Genomic DNA, 20175 nt, shown 5'->3' on the forward strand with positions numbered 1-20175 from the left:
TGTTTGTGTGTGCGTGCATGTGTGTTTATGGGAGAAGCTAATTGCTTAATTGGTGTTTAGCTTTGTACATTGACTTGTGCATTATTACATTAACAGCATTGTTTAAGCCCCTCCCACCCATTTCCCTCAACTGTCCATCATAAGACTTCAGCTTCTTCCTCTGAAAATCTTCACTGGCAATATTACCTATTAAAAATCTCTACTATCCTTCAGTCCCTGTGCCAAACTTTAGTTTTACTTTGTTCTTAGCGTAATCAATATCTTTCTCTTTCAGTTCCTCTGTTTTGCTTCACCTGTGTCTTCCCTGCCATCTCCCCACTGGACTGTATCAAGTTCCCTCAGAAGTGTCCTCCAGGTCAGCTATGTCTGTCCAGCAAAGCTGTGGGGAAGCGCGGTGAGAGCTCCTTTAGTTACATACATTGTGTGTGTGTGCCCGCATGTTTGTGATTGAGTGTGTACAAATAACACCATTAATGTAACGCTAACTCGGTCATAAACACCTTTAATCTACAGGAGAGTTCAGTGTGACGCTCTACGATAAGAGCTGTGTCCTCTCCGCCCTGTGTGGCCTGACTGGTGAGAAGTACGCAATGGGCCTCAACTTCACCTTTACCAATGAATGCTGTTCTACCCACCTGTGTAATGGAGCTGCATCCCCCTCTGCCCTCTACTGGACTGGCTCTGCTCTCTCTCTCCTCTCATTCACTCTCTCACTGTGATTTACCCACCTTTAAAGATAATGCTACTGTTGCTAAATTCATAAGGAAAACATGACCACATTCAGATGCCTAGCGTTGGTCGAAACCTTTCAGATATAAATGTGATGAACACGATTCCTTGTTGTAATTGTTGGAGGCATGTTTGTTATAATGTACATACCATATTTCTATCTGTTCGTTCCAAAACGTTGTATTCTGCTGAACGTGGCCCGGGTGTTTAACACAGTAAATGTGTGCTTTCTGTACATGAAATATGGACAGAGGAGATAATTTCCATTGAACTGACCATTTTCTAGAGATGAGCAAAGCACGCACATGGTTTTGCTCAAGTAATGTAAAATAATGTGCCTAACACTTTCTTTTACATATAGGCATAGAATTAACAATATCCCACATTTATCTGTTATCAAAGTTGAAAATGAGAGCTAACAACGTATAAAGCATCCACTGTATGGATAATACATTGTCTGGATATCATCTATAATTGTCTATTTGTATTTTCTATATTTGGGTATATCTTAATTTTTATAGGCTCTGATAATTTTTGTCTAGCCTATCAAAACTTATAGGTAGGCATAATCATATATTATAATATTTGAATCCAATTGATCTAATATTTTTCCTGCAGTTCAAATGGACTCGGTGGCACGAGCGTTGTGCGCACCAATAGTCGACTAGGTCTCCAACAGGTGTTTTTGATTCAGGCGCATACTGCCACGTTCACACTCTAGTTGGAACTAGGAAACTCGGAAATATTCGAATTGTCAACTGGTTATCAACGAATCTGCAAGTCGGAAATTTCCAAGCTTCCCAGTTCCGACTAGTATTTGAACGCGGCATACCTATGGGGATTAATTGACGCAGGGCCTGATTTTGCTCGAGTTATTTTGGTACAGGAATATAGATGTTTTATATTTTCAACTTGGCCTTTTGCATTGTCTAAGAGCAGAGGGAGGCTCAAATGAACGCAAGTCATTTATAAAACTATTTGTGAAGGTATTACTCGCCGAAGATTCACCATCTTTCCTCGAACGACGTGTGTTCCTGAACTCAAGGGTGCCGCTTGTAGACATGGAACATTTCTCTCCAGTCCGTGGAACTGGACACGAACAATTACCGGATAAAGTCAGGAAAATACTGACCCCGGTGTACCCAACACAATAGCTATCTGGTCCAAATAGTCAAGCCCGCGAAATGATAACACTTTGTAACATCAACAAGATGTTCGTGCAGGTAAAAAAACAAAACATTTTAGGCTCAGGGGGTTTACCGTTGCAACTGACGCTCGGAACATGCCAAGCCAATACATCTACAAAATATTCCCTCTTCGAATACGACCCCGAGCGCTATCTCCCACAAGGCCGAGAAGGTTTTCCAGTGAGTGTGTTTGTCAACATTCATAGGCCTACATTTCTCATTTCTCAGAAATACCTTCTTGTTGATATTGACATAGGCATACTTATCGTCAATAAAACCGCTAGTAAATAATCGTGTGGTCTACTCCAACATAACTTCGATATGACCCTCCGAAAGGCCTATCAGGCGTGCTGCACCATTCACCTTGCGAGTTGTCTGTCACTTCAACAGGTGACCTACAGTATTTACACTATTTTATGATGGATTAATGTTTACCTTGAGTTCATGTCACTGGAGGAGTTATCATTGCATACACAAGAAGTACATAAATGAGTCAGGTTGGCACAACATTTAAACGTTGATTTATAGTCCATGGCTATTTAGATTTGCTTAGTTCTTTCCAGATATCATTACTCCTACAAAATAGGCTACATGCTGAACATGGTACACAAGGTCTCCAAACCAATAAAGAACAGAACCCGTTCCATGCTCACTGCACGTAATGGTAGGGTATAGATGAGTCATTGATCTACAGTAAATGAGTATAGTCCTCATGTTATAGAATACTTAAATGAGCCCTCAGGTAATTGAAAGATCTGACTACTCATTCTCTCTCCCTCAGCTCAATGGGAGAGACTTGCCCAATCCGATGTGTACTCTATGGGAAAGTCCATGTACTTTCAGGCTGAAGCGCCTTCCATGTCTAAAGATGGACGTCTCTATTTCCTCTCGTGTAATGTGACCATTAAGCAGTCACACTCCTCTACGCCTCACTTTACTGTCATTGATAATTTTGAGTAATGTAGACATATAGTATGTCTACAGATCACTTCTATCAGTATCATTTGCACAGTACTTTGCTTTTAAAGAGGCAATCTGTAGCTGAAACAATAACAAAACAAATCCCAGCTCATGTTTTGGCCTAAATCTGAGGGATGGGGCTGGAGAAATGGAACCACTCTCAAATGAATAGACCGAGCAATAGATGCAAGTACTGACCATCTATGATATCCAAATGATAGTTTTGGGTTCTGATGTTGTACGACAGTTGAACTAGGCTCATGCAGCATTTAGAAGTTATGTTCTTCAAGAATCAATGGGTACATTTTGTAAGTCCAAAAATGAATGTAGCAATTGCAGATTGACCCTTTTTAAGGAACTTCTTGGATTTAACGGTAATCTATAGTTGAGAGCAGAAACGACAGTGGCTCCAAATTCATCCCATCTAAAAGGAATGTTGTGAGGTTTACCATGGATGCTTTTCTGTTTCAGGGAATGACAGCAGGGCAGGAATGTTAAGGATGCACATACTAAAGATGCGCTCCATTCATAATATGCAACAGTAACCATAGTTAACTGACCAGTAGTTGAACTTGAGTGCTATGCCATCTTGAGATTTCCTATGCAATAAATGACCTTCATCAAGCATAACTACTGAGCTTGAATATATTTTCCTTTCCCTTGTCTGTGCAATTGATTTACTGAGGTCTGCTGACTCTACATTGCATTGGAAGTAGTATGTACATAAGTATGCAAACTGTAGATTCTGTGCCACATTTTTGAATCAGCCTGAGCCTCTCCTCTTCAGCCACAGCAGCTCTACATGCACTGTGCTATGTCTGTAGGGAGGTCTGTCCCCTCTTCAACTGCCAAGGCCTGCACTTACGATTCCGCAGCAGGAGGGTAAGCCCTGATAATACTGAAGCTGTCTGATACTTTATCCATATAGGCCCTGCAAAAGATGATAGAAAACCATGAATAATAGAAAAAAGACTCATGTTGCTCTGACACATCTTGGTCTGGTCCTATCAGATGGAAGGAGCTGTATGGAGCTTCTTCAGTCTGCTCCTGTTGAGTCCACATGTAGCTCTGCTGTCCCCTCTGTTGAGTACCGTGCCTACAAGTGTATCTTTGCGTTTATTACCTGTTGGTTTTGTGAAGTTGTTTTGGTCAAGAGTACTTTTTTACACTTGTAAAGATGGTCTCATTATGATATGAATCATTTTTATTTGGAAAGCCATTTTCAAACATTTATGCACAAAGCTTAGCCTATCGCCATCAATGAGTATCCATTTATTCAGTCTGTCGGTGAGGAAGTTTAGCATCTAACTCGCTCTGTGTACTCTAGCCACCACCAAGATGGTCACCAGCAAGTTGTGGTCAGTTGAATACAACACAAAGCCTGCTCTGACCCAGGAGGTGACGACAACCTCACAGCCCGAGTCCGTGGTGGAGGGGCAGTTAGGTGTGAGGCAGGTGGAGAGACTTAAAGAGAGACCTGTGAAGGGATTTGCTGTCGTGGAAGTGGACCAGGTCTCTGAACCACACAGAACATTCGCGGAGTTCTTTGGTGTGGACAAATAGACAGCAACTGTGGTCACTGCCTGATATTCATGTCGATAATTCATCTTGGCAATAAAAAAATAAAACAAATTCTGATACACCATCTTGTTAATATTTTTGTCGGTTAAAATGATCAATGGTTTGAAGAAAAGAGAGGAGACCAACTCAAATATACAAGTTCCTTTTATTAGCATTACTACAGGGGTAAATGTTTTATTGCTACAATTGTATGAAACATTCTGTACAATTATACTTTTACAAATGTTAGATTTAATGAATATAGTAATTGAGATAAAGACCTCATAACAGTTTTACCACTTCCCACACAAAGACTTTCCCCTTAAATCCTTCAATGACCTCAATTACATATTAAACAAAATACTTACATAATTGAAAAACTTGGTTTTCAAAACACTGAATCACAGGAAATGAACATTCTCAACCTCCATAATTGAGAAATTAAAAAACTTGCATAGCGTTACAATGTAATTTAGACATTAAAGACCAGATACATTGTGGATGGTATCTTGGATATCAGTCTGTTTCAGAAAGCTCTGCCAGCCCATCCAGTCTAGTGCAAGACACCCAGGCCTCAATAGTATGAGCTCAGGTGGGAGTGAGTCCCCGGGTGCCTTGGCATGGGAGACCCCGGATACATTGGGCTGGTTGTTGAGTTCCAGTAAGTTGTAGACGGCCCGAAAAAGTTCCCAGGGGACACGGGCATAGGGGCGGCATGTGTGTTCATGAAGTTCATTTTTGGCTGGTGGCTGTGGTAGGGCTGGGCATAAGATACCTCAGTCTGATACTTAACAATGCCCCCTTCTCCGCCGTGGCTCTGGTGGGCCTGTGAGATGCCCTGGAAGTCAAACTTGTAGGCGTAGCGCTTGCCGTGCACCTTGGTCATGATGTTCTTGTCGTAATAGTAGCGAAGGGCGCGGCTCAGCTTGTCGTAGTTCATGTTGGGCTTGCTCTTGCGCTCGCCCCAACGCTTGGCCACCTCGTCCGGGTCGGTCATCTTGAACTCGCCGTTGGTGCCCTCCCAGGTGATGATGCTGGAGTTGTTGCTGTCCGACAGCAGCTCCAGCAGGAACTGCCACAGCTGGATCTGTCCAGAGCCTTGGAAGAGAAACGGGACAGGGGTGAGGGGAATGGATGCATCAAAGGGCTGGGTTCTGTTAAAGCGAGCAAGATCTGTTTCTGAAATGCTTCTCTTAAGAGTATGATTGTTTGTAGATTAGTGTAGTTTTATCCATATACACATTTGAATTTTTCTGTATTTGCATAGATTTTTAAGATGTTTTTTGCTTGAATATACTTATCTACTATTATGTATTGATTTCCATTTCATTCTTTATGCGATTTGCACTGCACAGAACACCGGAAGAATTATCACTGTGAATCATTGTCATTTTTGTTTGTGTCAATTAATCCTGTAAGTTTGAACTACTCCTGCAAATGTGACCTTTTTCACTGTGTGTCATGGAGAGAGATAGAACGTGGGTGGACCAGGCAGAAACCTACCCACAGGCCTGTGAGCGCTGGGGTCAGGCAGCCTGTATGAACTGTGTTTGCTTGTTCGGTTCTTGGAGTGGAGGGCCTGCCCTTCTGTGAGGAGATACAGAATTAATTCTGTCAAACAGGGTCATTCTGGTCAACGGGAGACAATAATTCAAATGTTTCAGCCTAGTTTTGCTGAGGGCGAATGTATAATGCTTTCATCTAGGTGGAGGTTTTTGTCAATGTGCCATCCCAGACAGGGAATGTATGACCATTAATTGTCCTCTTTTTAAGGAATACCTTGGCCCTCCTCTTTTCTCCTATTCAATCTCTTTTGGAGTGTTACAGTTCATGACACCAAAGCAGACAGTGTAAAGGCCACATTTGTCACCACCTTTTTGGTTCACCAGTTTAACATGGTGCATTATGGGATATGCTCTCACCTGGGTTGGCTAGACGACTGCTGATGGGACCTAATGCTTGGTATGGGTCTGCAAGGAAATTAAGGGTTTGAAAAGTTAGATTGTTTTATTAAGACATTGTTGGCTTGACTATGATACAAAGGTTATACCAGTGTTTCAACAAACTAGGATCAGGAAACGAGAAAGCAGTACAGATGCACACCTTGCACACTTCTCGGTGGAGGCTCTGTGACTCTGGTGCTGTGTTGGTGCTCCATGGGAGAACCTAAATCATAAACAACATGATGTATTTATCAGCATAATGCAAACATGTCAACAAAGTTTCTCTGTTTACTCTTAGTTTGCTCTATCAGTATTATTCCATCTTGAACTACAAAATGCTTGACTTAATGAATTTATTCTCTCCACTGTGAAACGCTGTAGTACTAATTTCTAGAACTAATATCTTGATACAACTATTAGTATGAATCTGCCTTAGTGCACACAATAAATGTAAAGCACTGAGAATGAGATGTGACGTCGGTTATTGTACCTTTGGGTACTGGAGGTGGCATTGGGTTCGATGGCCAGCTGTTCCTTCTGCCTATCTCCTCATAACTGTTCTCTGCTCAAAAAGAACGGAGGGTGAGACGAGGCATCCACAGGAAGAAAGTTCAGAGAGGGCTTTTAAGCATAGAGGACAGACAGGGTGGCAGGGTAAATCCATCACTTTTTGACAGCTTCTTTTTTGATTTAAACAAAACTTTCCATAACATTTTTGTACATGGAAGAAGTAGTCAGAAAGTGTATTTTTGGACCTGAATGCCAAAACATTTAGGAGATAAAGGTGCTCAAAGTTGACCCATTTTGCATACTCCACCATGAGACATCCATGTCTTCATCACTGGAAAGGATAAACAGTTGAGTATGATATCAGTTAAAAGCTTATAAAAAGGTTTTTCAAACTGTTTTCAAATAAATTATAAAACATTAAAAAAAAAAAAAAATAATGATGGACTTTTTTACCTTTAACGTTAATTATCTAAAAATGCGCAAACTGTTATTTTCTTCATATATGCATATGTTGTAGCTTAGACCCTACTTTATATCATCTTAGGTTTTTGTGTTGTGCCTGCCATTGGTTGAGACATAACATGCTTTTTAATACAGGGTAGGTGTCATTTCAATCGTAGAAATGGAATGGACCTATATTTCAACATGAAACAAATTGGAGTTTCAGCATTTTTTGATAATTTATGTTTAAGGTTAAATTACATTTTTATTTTCAAGAAAGTATAAAATAGTTTGACAACACTATTTGTAAGCTTTTAAATTAGAGCAATCTCAACCGTTTATCTGTTCCATTGATTAAGACATGGCTGTCTCATGGTATGGTGGGGTATGCAAAATAGATCAACTTCGAGCACCTTTATCTCTTGAATGTTTTTGCATTTGGGTCCAAAAGTAACTTTCTGGGCACTTAAACAATGTGCAAATGTATATGGAATGTTTCATTCAAATCAAAAGGGGGGCTGTCAAAAAGTGATTGAATTCAAATGGATTTACCCTGCATTTTTTCACAAACACAATCATGGTCTCAATAATTGCTTCTATTTCACCAGATGCATGTCCGATTACTTCGACCGACAAAGTTATAAGGATCATTTAGTTGCTAATGTTAGCCTGCAGTACCTCAGAGGGCCTTCAACTTGACATACTACATGAGAGGGGTCAAAACTGAGCTAGCCTGCAACATTTCTTTTTTATTTTACCAGGTAAATTGACTGAGAACACATTCTCATTTTCAGCAACAACCTGGGGAATAGTTACATGGGAGAGGAGGGGGATGAATGAGCCAATTGTAAGCTGGGGATGATGGTATGAAGGCCAGATTGGGAATTTAGCCAGAACGCCGGGGTTAACACCCCTACTCTTACAATAAGTGCCATGGGATCTTTAGTGACCACAGAGAGTCAGGACACCCATTTTAATGTCTCATCCAAAAGACAGCACCCTACACTGGGAAATGTCCCCAATCACTGCCCTGGAGAATTGGTATATTTTTTAAGACCAGAGGAAAGAGTGCCTCCTACTGGCCCTCCAACACCACTTCCAGCAGCATCTGGTCTCCCATCCAGGGACTGACCAGGACCAACCCTGCTTAGCTTCAGAAGCAAGCCAGCAGTGGGATGCATGGTCACTTCCCAGAGTAGCTCAAACTGCACATGCAATGTTTCCAAAAACTCCTCCATGTAGCAAGATGGTGACACTGAAATGATACTTCCTGATCATCAAATGCGCCACTGAGCATTCCCATAGGAAACAATGGGGTATTGTCATCGATGGCTTCGTCCATATTTTTTTTACATGCTATGGAAGGAAGCCCATAAATGGAGACTCAAAAAGAGTGATTTGAAGCAGCCAGAAGAAAACAGACAAAGGAGAGCTGAAGATGGTCCAGTATTCCTTGGGGTGAGTGTCCTTTTGTCCGGGCCACCTCTGCTGCCATTAGATTGTCAATTGTGTCCCAAAGTGGGGCCCATACTCCCCCATTTTCCTCTGCCGGTGCAGCTGTTTCCTGTCTGAAACTGACTGTTGAGTCGTGGACTCGTAATAGAGTCATCAACTCAGGGAAACGCTCCGCCAAGAAACGTTAAAGCACTCTAAACTATGTAATCTGAAATGGCAACTCAACACTTCATTTTGAATCCATTAAATGAGTGAAGTATTTGATCTGCCTCTGAGAGAGGTTTGAATAGATGATTCCTGCCACAAAACCCCTCCATTTTACTCCCCTTCTCATTTTAAGGCAGTTTATCTCAATGCTTGCTAGCTCCAGGTTCTTTATGCATGCAGTTTAAGGATTTTGCACTAAGTCACTATGTTCTTGGTAATGAGTTGTGAAGTTAATTGTCTTACCTGATTTAACCTGTAGTCTGGGTTGTTGCTGTGTGTTGTTGGTTGGAGTTGTGGGGTAGGAGAAAGTAGGGCTGCCTAAAAAGAGATTCAAAGAAGGTTACAAAATGGATACATAGATCAGTTATGTCCTCATGTAGTATAAAAATAGTCAAATTAAAACTTTCTATGAGTCCCAGGCCATAACCCTTACTCTGCCGGAGGTAATTGAGGTGGCCGAGCAGGATGTCTGTGTTGTAGGCGGACGTGAGGCGCATCATATCCTCCTTGGTCATCTTGCAGAGGGCCTTGCCCTCCAGTGTGTGGAAGTGCATGATGTCCACCTCCTCCAGGCTGTACTCCTTGATGGCCCAGTCCAGCCACTGGCGCACATGGTCCTGGGTCCACACCTCAGGGTCTGGGACCAGGAGGAAGAGGAGAAGGAAGAGAGATTGGTAAGTCGGGGTAACAGGAGGTTGTTGTAACTCACACAGACGCAGCATCTCATAAAGTTGAGAAGTTACTCTTTTGTTTTCTTCTCCTCAAATTAAACTAAATGTATTTTTAAATGTACAGTAAGAACCCAAAGATTACGTATGGACGTCATGAATACCCCAAAATATCAGACAGTAGTATGGAGACGCCTAGCCTCTGTCTGTACCCTAGGGCAGGGGTTCCCAAACTGTTTTGCTTTGTGACCCACCAATTGAGGTGTCTTTTGAGTCGCGACCCACCAAAAGGGGTGAGCAGTGAAAAAAAACAGACACAAACAAAATAATAAGTAAAACATATTATCTTAGCAGCGGAGAGAAAATGTTGCAGTTTCAAAGCTAATCTCCTACATTACATTTTGACATGGCTTTTGCTGTGTTCTTATGCTCAAACATTACAAAATCAATGGGGGCTGATTGTCTATCTTTTATTCAGTTGATTGTTAATTTTCAAAGGTTATAGGCTGCTATTGAAAAATAAGTAGGTCCTTTATATTTTCTACATACTTTCTATTTGGTTTTAGTCGTTTAAGTTTACACTGAAAGCGTTTTTATCCAGTGTCACGGAAGTGGGTCCTGACCCAGAGTATGGGAACCACTGCCCTAGGGCAGGGATCATCAACTAGATCATCAACTTTTTTTTTCTTGAGAGGATGGTCAGGGGGCTGGAACATAATTACAAATCATTTGACCGCAAGATGCCCAAACAGATATATTTGATTAAAAAACCTTGCTTACATTTTTATATGATCACTTATCTTTATATTATGTGTGGGAATACTTTTTAACAGATTTCCAAAATGTAAATAACTTGTAGCTGATTTGCTGGTGTTTTTACCATTTTTTATGTCCAAAAATAAAAAATACTGTTATAAATGTTTTTGTGCTCAGAAATTGGGGGGGGTGGGGCCCAGCCCTAGGGTCTTCATTGTCCTTGTTTAACACAGCTGTGATGTAATATCCGTGTATTATCATGGCCACTAGAATAACTTGGCCTGTGTGACTCAGGCTAAGAATCAAACCTTGTAGTCTTGTCTATTAATTGTAAAGATGTAATACACCTAATGATGTCTAATGTTTGGAATGTCATCTTAGGTGGAATCTCCCAACAATGACTCATTGGCTGGATTCCATTCCAAAAATGTGCTCCCTTCCCAGTTCCTAAAATCTGCTCTTAATGGCTAACTCACAAATGATGGAAGATCATTTAACAGGTGATGGCAATATGATGGGAACACCATCCCAGCCTATTCTCTTCGCAGATCCTTGTGTGCCATAGGATCTGGTCAGCGGTCAGCGGCGGCTGAGTGTGTTGGCACCTCACCTGCGGGCACTATGACTCTCTTCTCCTCTGTGGCGCTGTTGGGCGGGGTGGCGGTCTGGGGGCTGGAGCGGGGCTCGGGGTATGAGGCCTGGTAGGCCACCTGACCACCATCGTTGCTGCTCATGTGTCGGGAGCGTTTGGTCACACTGCAGTCCACAGGGGACTCACGACTGTCGAGAGAGGGAGAGAGTAGGGAGATGAGTAATATTCTCGTATGATTTTGTGTGATCCTGTTGCAGTATTTATTATGGTGATGGTCAACTCTCTTGAATGTAAAAAATATAACACTAAATAAGTGTGAATGTGAAAAATACAACACTAAATGAGTGAGAATGTGGTAAATATAACACTAAATAAGTGGGAATGTGGTAAATACAACACTAAATAAGTGAGAATGTGGTAAATATAACACTAAATAAGTGGGAATGTGGTAAATATAACACTAAATAAGTGGGAATGTGGTAAATATAACACTAAATAATTGGGAATGTGGTAAATACAACACTATGTGGTAAATATAACACTAAATAAGTGGGAATGTGGTAAATATAACACTAAATAAGTGGGAATGTGGTAAATATAACACTAAATAAGTGGGAATGTGGTAAATATAACACTAAATAATTGGGAATGTGGTAAATACAACACTATGTGGTAAATATAACACTAAATAAGTGGGAATGTGGTAAATATAACACTAAATAATTGGGAATGTGGTAAATACAACACTATGTGGTAAATATAACACTAAATAAGTGGGAATGTGGTAAATATAACACTAAATAAGTGGGAATGTGGTAAATATAACACTAAATAAGTGGGATTGTGGTAAATATAACACTAAATAATTGGGAATGTGGTTAGGGTTAGGGTTAGGGTTAGGGTTAGGGTTAGGGTTAGGGTTAAGTGGTATAACTTCTCTCAAAGACTGCTAATACTGATGCGCCCTCCTTCACCTGGTTCCGTTGATGTGATCTCCTCTCTTCCCAGGGTTCTGTGGTCCCGGCCCGGCCCACTCCGGCTCGGTGGGTTCTTGGCTCTCTTCGGAGGCCTGACTGAAGCTTCCCGGTGACGTCATCTCGCCCTTCATGTGCATGGTCGTGGCGGCAGGGAAGGGCGACTCGAAAATGGACTGGTCCTCGCTCACCACGGACAGTGCTTCCTGCCGGCACGGACAAACAGTGGAGTCAGCGGTTACGGTAAGTATGAGCCACAACTAGTCATGTAATGATGGTAGCCAGGAAACTGCCCACACCTCTGTGAGGTTTTTCCACACTACGTTGAATGGAACACGCATGATGAGATTCCACACCCTAATGAGTCTTGTTCTATTGATGAAGGATTTATTAATTCCTGTTTCTAACTTTGTCATAGTCCAGATGTCTTTAGAATTTGTGATTGGTGACTTGAGGAACATTACATGGAAAATAGGAGATTGGGGCATGAAGCTTATAAATCACTGTCTTTATTTGATCAATTTAGCTGTACCATAATGTTTGATTGCAATTACTTGCTGTACACTGGCATCGACGTTTGGAGAAATGAGAGCTTCTGTGATCTTTGTCACAGTTTTAATTCGTTGGGATTGGGGTGATGGGAGGGAGCATGGTGGAGTCAGATCAAGATTTGAGACGCTTTCTTTGTGCTGCTTCCTGTTTAACGCTGACAAAGGCCCCCAAACTCCAAACCATTCCTCAAGATGGCACTCTTCTGTGTGAGTGTGTGTGTCTGTGTGTGTCTCTCTGTGTGTCTCTGTGTGTGTGTGTGTGTTTGTGTGTGTGTGTCTGCGAGGGCGTATTGTGTCTATACAGTGGGTAAGGATAGGCCTTGTTTTTGAGTCTTTGTGTGGGTAAGTATATATGTGTAGGTCTAAGTGGGAGTAAGTGCGTGTGTGTTTAGAGGACTTCACTATTGTCTTTGCGGCTCGTACGTCAGTGCCGGGCTTTTTCGGTGGCCCACAGGAAATCTGGCCCCCATGTGCAGAGAAACCTTTTGGCACAGGCCAAGGGAAAGGAAACAGAGGGGGGGCCACAGTGTAAAGATGTGGCTCATTTAAAGCTGGAAAACAACCTAGGGTTGATGAAGGTAGGGGAGGATTGGGTACGTCGGACAGCAAGAATACACAGCCTTGATTGAAGTTCAAAGTCCCGCTCTTCTATTGTGTTACCTGAGCATTGTAAAGTGTTTTATGCATGGTACACATTTAGTGGCATTTCCTTCTTCAGACTAACAGTGACAGGACTGTTAGCTATAGCAACATTGTAGCTGAAATAAATGACATTAATATATCAAACAGACATAATATTATTTCAGTACTGATACTGAAATGTTAGCACACGTGATAAGTTTGTTTTCAGTGGTAGAAGAACAACACATCACAGGTCAACCACACTTTCCTCCCTGACCGTTACCCACTCTCTCTCCTCTCTTTCTGTCTCTTTCCTCTCGCTCTCTCTTCGACTCTCTTTCTTCTCCCTGTCTGTCTCCCTCCTCCTCTCATGTTGTGCAGAGGCCCTGACAGCAGAAGTGAAACTAAGGGCTGAGCTGGGAAGAGGTTGAGGCTGAGCAGAAACGATTCATGGAAAGGGTCATGAGCGCCATTCTCATATTGTAATGTTATGCATTGGAGTGAATTGATCAATTGTTGAACTTCTTATCTTTCATTAAGTTCATTCATTGTTTCAATGGCGTGTTTGTGCATTCACAGCCATAAGCTCATACACCTGCTCTTTCTCTCTCGCCCCCCCCTCCCTCTCCCTCTATAGCTTGCAAACTGACACAAATATACCGAATGTGGCCTGACCGCCAATGCCACAACTGACTTCCTGTTCAATGAGTTTCGTAGAAGCTAGGCCCTGTTGCTGAGGAACACAAAATAGTTTTGAATTTTTTTTGTCTGCACACACCCATAGCATACACAGTACAAACACACATTTTAAAGTCCTGTCAGTTCTGCTGTCAAAGTTCAAGCATACACAGTACAAACGCACATGATCAATTTCCTGTCAGTTCTGCTGTCAAAATTCAAATCTTTATTTTCAGCATATTTGTGCGTTATCACACTTAGGCCATTTTTATCTATTGAAAGGTTTGTGCTGAATGTACTAGGCCCACCTAAGGCTAATACTAGAAAAAGGTTCAACAAAATAGAAAAGCCAACTAAACCATACACAGGAAGAACATGTAGGACTGTAAGTTAGAAGTCTGTTGTCTCAGGTTCAGCTGCTTAATGGTTGATGGTTAGCAGCACATCAGATAATCATCTTATGAATTAGCCGCAAAGGGTGGTGCTCACACAGTTCACCAATAGTGACACATCCTTGTACCACAACCATGTACTACCAACTGTTGTGAAACATCCTCGCATTCACAACAGAGCTCTAGCTTAATAACCTCTACTGGAACTCAAACACAGTGCAAAAGCAAACAAACATTTACTTGTCCAACACCTGCTTCCCACCTGCTCTCTCTTAGTTCCTAGATATATCCTTGATTCACAAGGGAGACTGATTACTCGTCCAAACCAAATGCATTGCAGTTTACATGCCTAACTAGCATGGTTGGATTAACTTTTGTTCCATATCGTTGCTGAAGTTGATTTACAGTTGAAGTCGGAAGTTTACATACACTTAGGTTGGAGTCATTAACTCGTTTTTCAACCACTCCACAAATTTCTTGTTAACAAACTATAATTTTGGCAAGTCGGTTAGGGCTTCTACTTTGTGCATGTGTAACAGTTTAACTTTAGTCTGTCCCCTCGCCCCGACCGCGAACCAGGGACCCTCTGCACACATCAACAACTGACACCCACGAAGCATCGGTACCCATCGCTTCACAAAAGCCACGGCCCTTGCAGAGCAAGGGGAACCACTAATTCAAGGTCTCAGAGCAAGTGACATCACCGATTGAAAGTCTACTAGCGCGCACCACCGCTAACTAGATAGACATTTCACATCGGTTACACATGGCACAAGTAATTTTTCCAACAATTGTTTACAGACAGATTATTTCACTTATAATTCACTGTATCACAATTCCAGTGGGTCATACGTTTACATGTACTAAGTTGACTGTGCCTTTAAACAGCTTGGAAAATTCCAGAAAATGATGTCATGGCTTTAGAAGCTTCTGATAGGCTAATTGACATCATTTGAGTCAATTGGAGGTGCACCTGTGGATGTATTTCAAGGCCTACCTTCAAACTCAGTGCCTCTTTGCTTGACATCATGGGAAAATCAAAAGAAATCAGCCAAGACCCCAGAAAAAAAAATGTAGATCTCCACAAGTCTGGTTCATCCTTGGGTGCAATTTCCAAATGCCTGAAGGTACCATGTTCATCTGTACAAACAATAGTACACAAGTATAAACACCATGGGACCACGCAGCCGTCATACCGCTCGGGAAGGAGATGCGTTCTGTCTCCTAGAGATGAATGCACTTTGGTGTGAAAAGTGCAAATCAATCCCAGAACAACAGCAAAGGACACCAGGAAGCACTTGTGAAGATACTGGAGGAAACAGGTACAAAAGTATCTATATCCACAGTAAAACGTGTCCTATATCGACACAACCTGAAAGGCTGCTCAGCAAGGAAGATGTCACTGCTCCAAAACCGTCTTTAAAAAGCCAGACTACGGTTTGCAACTGCACATGGGGACAAATATCGTACTTTTTGGAGAAATGTCCTCTGGTCCGATGAAACAAAATTAGAACTGTTTGGCCATAATGACCATCGTTATGACCATCGGGCTGTATCACCGCCTGGTACGGCAACTGCTCCGCCCACAACCGTAAGGCTCTCCAGAGGGTAGTGAGGTCTGCACAACGCATCACCGGGGGCAAACTACCTGCCCTCCAGGACACCTACACCACCCGATGTCACAGGAAGGCCATAAAGATCATCAAGGACAACAACCACCCAAGCCACTGCCTGTTCACCCCGCTATCATCCAGAAGGCGAGGTCAGTACAGGTGCATCAAAGCAGGGACCGAGAGACTGTTAAACAGCTTCTATCTCAAGGCCATCAGACTGTTAAAGAGCCACCACTAACATTTAGTGGCCGCTGCCAACATACTGACTCAACTCCAGCCACTTTAATAATGGGAATTGATGGAAATTATGTAAAAATGTATCACTAGCCACTTTAAACAATGCCACTTAATATAATGTTTACATACCCTACATTACTCATCTCATATGTATATGTATATACTGTACTCTATATCATCTACTGCATCTTGCCATCTTTATGTAATACATGTATCACTAGCCACTTTAAACTATGCCACTTTATGTTTACATACCCTACATTACTCATCTCATATGTATATACTGTACTCTATACCATCTACTGCATCTTGCCTATGCCGTTCTGTACCATCACTCATTCATATATCTTTATGTACATATTCTTTATCCCTTTACACTTGTGTGTATAAGGTAGTAGTTGTGGAATTGTTAGGTTAGATTACTTGTTGGTTATTACTGCATTGTCGGAACTAGAAGCACAAGCATTTCGCTACACTCGTATTAACATCTGCTAACCATGTGTATGTGACAAATAAAATTTGATTTGATTTGTTATGTTTGGAGGGAAAAGGGCGAGGTTTGCAAGCCGAAGAACAGCATCCCAACCGTGAAGCACGGGGGTGGCAGCATCATGTTGTGGGGGTGCTTTGCTGCAGGAGGATCTGGTGCACTTCACAAAATAGATGGCATCATGAGGCAGGAAAATTATGTGGATATATTGAAGCAACATCTCAAGACATCAGTCAGGAAGTTAAAGCTTGGTCGCAAATGGGTCTTCCAAATGGACAATGACTCCAAGCATACTTCCAAAGTTGTGGCAAAATGGCTTAAGGACAACAAAGTCAAGGTATTGAAGTGGCCATTACAAAGCTCTGACCTCAATCCCATAGAAAATTTGTGGGCAGAACTGAAAAAGTGTGTGCGAGCAAGGAGGCCTACAAACCTGACTCCGTTACACCAGCTCTGTCAGGAGGAAAGGGACAAAATACATCCAACTTATTGTGGGAAGCCTGTGGAAGGCTATCCGAAACGTTTGACCAAAGTTAAACAATTTAAAGTCAATACACTCAATTAGTATTTGGAAGCATTTAAACGTCTGACCCACTGGGAATGTGATGAAAGAAATAAAAGCTGAAATAAATCATTCTCTCTACTATTCTGACATTTCCCATTCTTAAAATAAAGTGGTGATCCTAACTGACCTAAAACAATGATTTTTTACTAGGATTAAATGTCAGGAATTGTGAAAAACTGAGTTTAAATGTATTTGGCTAAGGTGTATGTAAACTTCCGCCTTCAACTGTATGTTGTGAATTTATTTTAGCTTTGATCTGTGCTGATGGTGCCTTTCTACAGAGGCCTCAAATTGCAGAGTTTGTCTACGAAGGGGAACGCTCATTGCCAAACAAGAAGATTGACTCCGCTAAATATTCAATCGTCTATTATTAAAAAGTCAATGGATAAAAAGTGTTAATCTAAAAAAAAGTTAATAATGCTATTGTTTATCACAATTGAAATTAATAAAAATCTGCCTATTGAAACCAGAGCCATATATCAAGAAACTGTTTGTTTTCCTTATTGCATGCAGTTGATCACTAATTCACTACGGTGATCCATGTAACATGTGACCAACTCTGTCCTCAATATGGTGTAGAGGCCAAGAAAGCAGAAGTAGAGGTTGAATCGAGCTGATTTTGCAAAGGCCTGCAGCAGCTGCTCCTTCAACATGCAAAAACATGTGGTTTTCACAACTTTTGATATGGCGACATCATGGCTTTTTTTTTTACATTGCTTTTAGACAGTAGAAACATAAAACATGTACTGTAGCTGCCAATAATAAAGGATACACATGGCGTATGAGCACGGTCGTCTTGGCTATATTCAGAGTTAATTTATTCACATCTAAAACAATGCAGTACCTCGACACATCCAGTGACTTGATTCTGTTTTGCAAAGGCTCTGTTGCCTTTTTTCGTGTGGAGGGAGCGGAAATGTGTGCGGAAAGTCTGAGGTTTGAGACAGGAAGCCTGCAGAGTTCAGATAACGACACCTGACAAGCGCTCCTGTTTGCAGTTTAGGCCACTATATTCTTTAAATAACTTTGACAAAAACAACTGACTTTATCTGGATGTTTTAGTAAATATCCATGTTTCAGTAGATGGGCCTTCATATTTAAGTTTTCAAAGTGTGTGCGCGCGCGCTTCTAAATTACGCTCTCTATGTCACTGTAATAACATACATTTTCAGTAACCAGAAGTAGCCTATTTTTTCCCCCGCTCAGGTTATCCAAATAATAGCCTAAGTACGTTAGGCCTATATGTTGTAATAGCTGTAGGGTATGCAGAAAAGTAATGATCATTTCGTTATACGTTTCTGGAAGTGATTTGACTTCAGTGGAAGAGAAACAGGATGGACACCTGCAATGCGTGAAAGTAGGCTAAAGTTGTTGGTTCAAAACATATACATTTTTATCAATTTAATCAAGTTTAATAACATTTTAATGTAAGTAGTTTATTCCAATGCCTTAGCTACTTCAAAATATAATCAACATGGTTCCTCAACCAATTTCAAAACCTGTTAAATCGTTTATTTCGTTTCCTTATTAGCCTCTAAATTGATATGTTTCGTTCTGCAAATAGACTGAATTGATCGTGAGATGTATAACCTTGGCGGAAAATCCATTCGTTGTTTTAGTGCATTTTTTTCTCAAAATTGAAGGTCCTTGTTGTTTTATAGGACACGCTATTTAATCCGGTTCTACATATTTTTGTCGAACTATTCGTTAACCGTTTGGTTAAATTCACCCTATTATGTGAAAATAATAATCAGCATTGCTATAACAAGGAAACCTCAATACGTTATATTTGTAATTGATGCTGTTCTGTTGTCTTGGTCAGCGTTTGTGCCCCACCTTCATGAGAAAAATGCGTTTCAGAACAATTCGATAAGTCAATATTTTATCTATTCCAATAACAGTTAGGCTACATCTAATAGCCTAGTTATTCTCATCAATTTCGGTAAGCTTTAGATCGTCTTTACATTACTCCATTTTAATAATTCGATTAAAGAATAATAATTTACTGAAGTCCTTTTGTTAATTGGATAAAATAATCCTAACAGTTATTCATATGTTGTGGTAATGATGATTAATGTTGAAAGAAATGTAAAATATGAAATACCAGTCATCTCATGGATTTCGATCCTCCAACTCTATGGAAAGTGGCCTTATACTCCAAATACGTTCCATGGCGCAAAGACACCTGCCACGAGCGCGCTCCAATAAACTTGTACTGATCAAGATTGCTTATATGCTGTGTAATGTGCCTCAAAGGCGTCGTCTTTATCATAAATTGTGACAGGTGCATCACTTCTTTAAATTACCTTTAACTTTCTTTAGACTAGCATATGTGCTTTTAAACCAGGAACGTGTGCATAAAACTTGATTAAATGAAACAATTCAAATCGCGAGTTTTGCGCGCCCCTTTTTACGCGTGCAGTGCTGGACACCATTTCGTTTTTATCGGTGTGTAAAGATGTAGTGGTTACTTGTGTTATTAAAGAGCCGACATACAACCACGAACGGGAAGGAAGAGGAAATTTTGTACAAGAAGGAAAGAGTGGGGACCTCGCATCACCGCTTTGCCTCTCTCACTCAGCAAACAGACGTGCTAACCGACTCAGTGGGTGGCTGCGTATCGTTTTCACAAGCGACATTAAAACCAGTTCAATCGCCTACCTTTATCGTACAGTCCATTGTAGCAGTCACTCAGTCGTTGATTCTCATTTAGTCATTTAAACACGTTATAACTAGTCTGGATAGCCTGACTGAATCGCATCAACCCATACACAAGCGCATTTACCCTTTGGCGCAAACCATTGCAGCAACAATTCTTGCTTAGTCCATAACCGGATGGCAGCTTTTTTTCTCTCTCTCACTCTAAATTGGGAAGTGAAGTCACTCTAACAACGCATTAGGGTTGGGTCCCTACTGGTGAAACGAAGTCCTTTTTAATTTCTTACAACATTGCACACAGAAAACTGCTGATTAGCCTACAAACCAACGATGACAATCTTCCTAATCTGACTGTGCGTAAAAGTTGATCAGGCTGATGATTGGACAT

At 41.2% G+C, this 20175-nt stretch overlaps 2 protein-coding genes across 7 annotated transcripts in view; one reads left to right on the top strand and one right to left on the bottom strand.

Moving 5' to 3' along the window:
- LOC139572490 (sperm acrosome membrane-associated protein 4-like) overlaps nucleotides 1–1175 on the top strand; it is a 1894-nt gene extending 719 nt beyond the window's left edge. The window contains exons 2-3 of the mRNA XM_071395226.1: nucleotides 275–394; nucleotides 514–1175. Coding sequence (XP_071251327.1) covers nucleotides 275–394; nucleotides 514–719 — 326 coding nt within the window. The 3' untranslated portion in view covers nucleotides 720–1175. The remainder of the gene's footprint in view (nucleotides 1–274; nucleotides 395–513) is intronic.
- Nucleotides 1176–4583: 3408 nt separating this feature from the next.
- Nucleotides 4584–19966, bottom strand: LOC139573805 (retroviral integration site protein Fli-1 homolog). 6 transcript variants are annotated; one of them, XM_071397690.1, is made up of 10 exons: nucleotides 19791–19966; nucleotides 11983–12188; nucleotides 11027–11196; nucleotides 9426–9629; nucleotides 9236–9310; nucleotides 6870–6941; nucleotides 6540–6602; nucleotides 6359–6406; nucleotides 5940–6023; nucleotides 4584–5534 (listed from the first exon to the last, which is right to left on the bottom strand). In XM_071397690.1, exons 1-10 carry the CDS (start codon nucleotides 19806–19808, stop codon nucleotides 5011–5013), a joined length of 1464 nt encoding a protein of 487 aa, XP_071253791.1. In that variant the 5' UTR covers nucleotides 19809–19966; the 3' UTR covers nucleotides 4584–5010. The 6 variants fall into 6 exon arrangements, with proteins under 6 accessions (XP_071253791.1, XP_071253795.1, XP_071253794.1 ...); XM_071397694.1 differs by having other exon boundaries at nucleotides 19915–19934; XM_071397693.1 differs by lacking the exon at nucleotides 19791–19966 and adding an exon at nucleotides 19436–19555.
- Nucleotides 19967–20175: the final 209 nt, after the last annotated feature.

Source organism: Salvelinus alpinus, chromosome 4, assembly GCF_045679555.1.
Source record: "Salvelinus alpinus chromosome 4, SLU_Salpinus.1, whole genome shotgun sequence".
NCBI classification, from domain to species: Eukaryota; Metazoa; Chordata; class Actinopteri; order Salmoniformes; family Salmonidae; genus Salvelinus; species Salvelinus alpinus.

What these genes read in the sequence shown, in the direction of transcription:
- LOC139573805 (XM_071397690.1), bottom strand. An exon ending in GATCACATCAACGGAACCAG is followed by an intron (nt 11,197 to 11,982) that starts GTGAAGGAGGGC and finishes CTCTCTCGACAG; the next exon opens with TCGTGAGTCCCCTGTGGACT. An exon ending in CAGCGCTCACAGGCCTGTGG is followed by an intron (nt 5,535 to 5,939) that starts GTAGGTTTCTGC and finishes TTCTCTTCCAAG; the next exon opens with GCTCTGGACAGATCCAGCTG.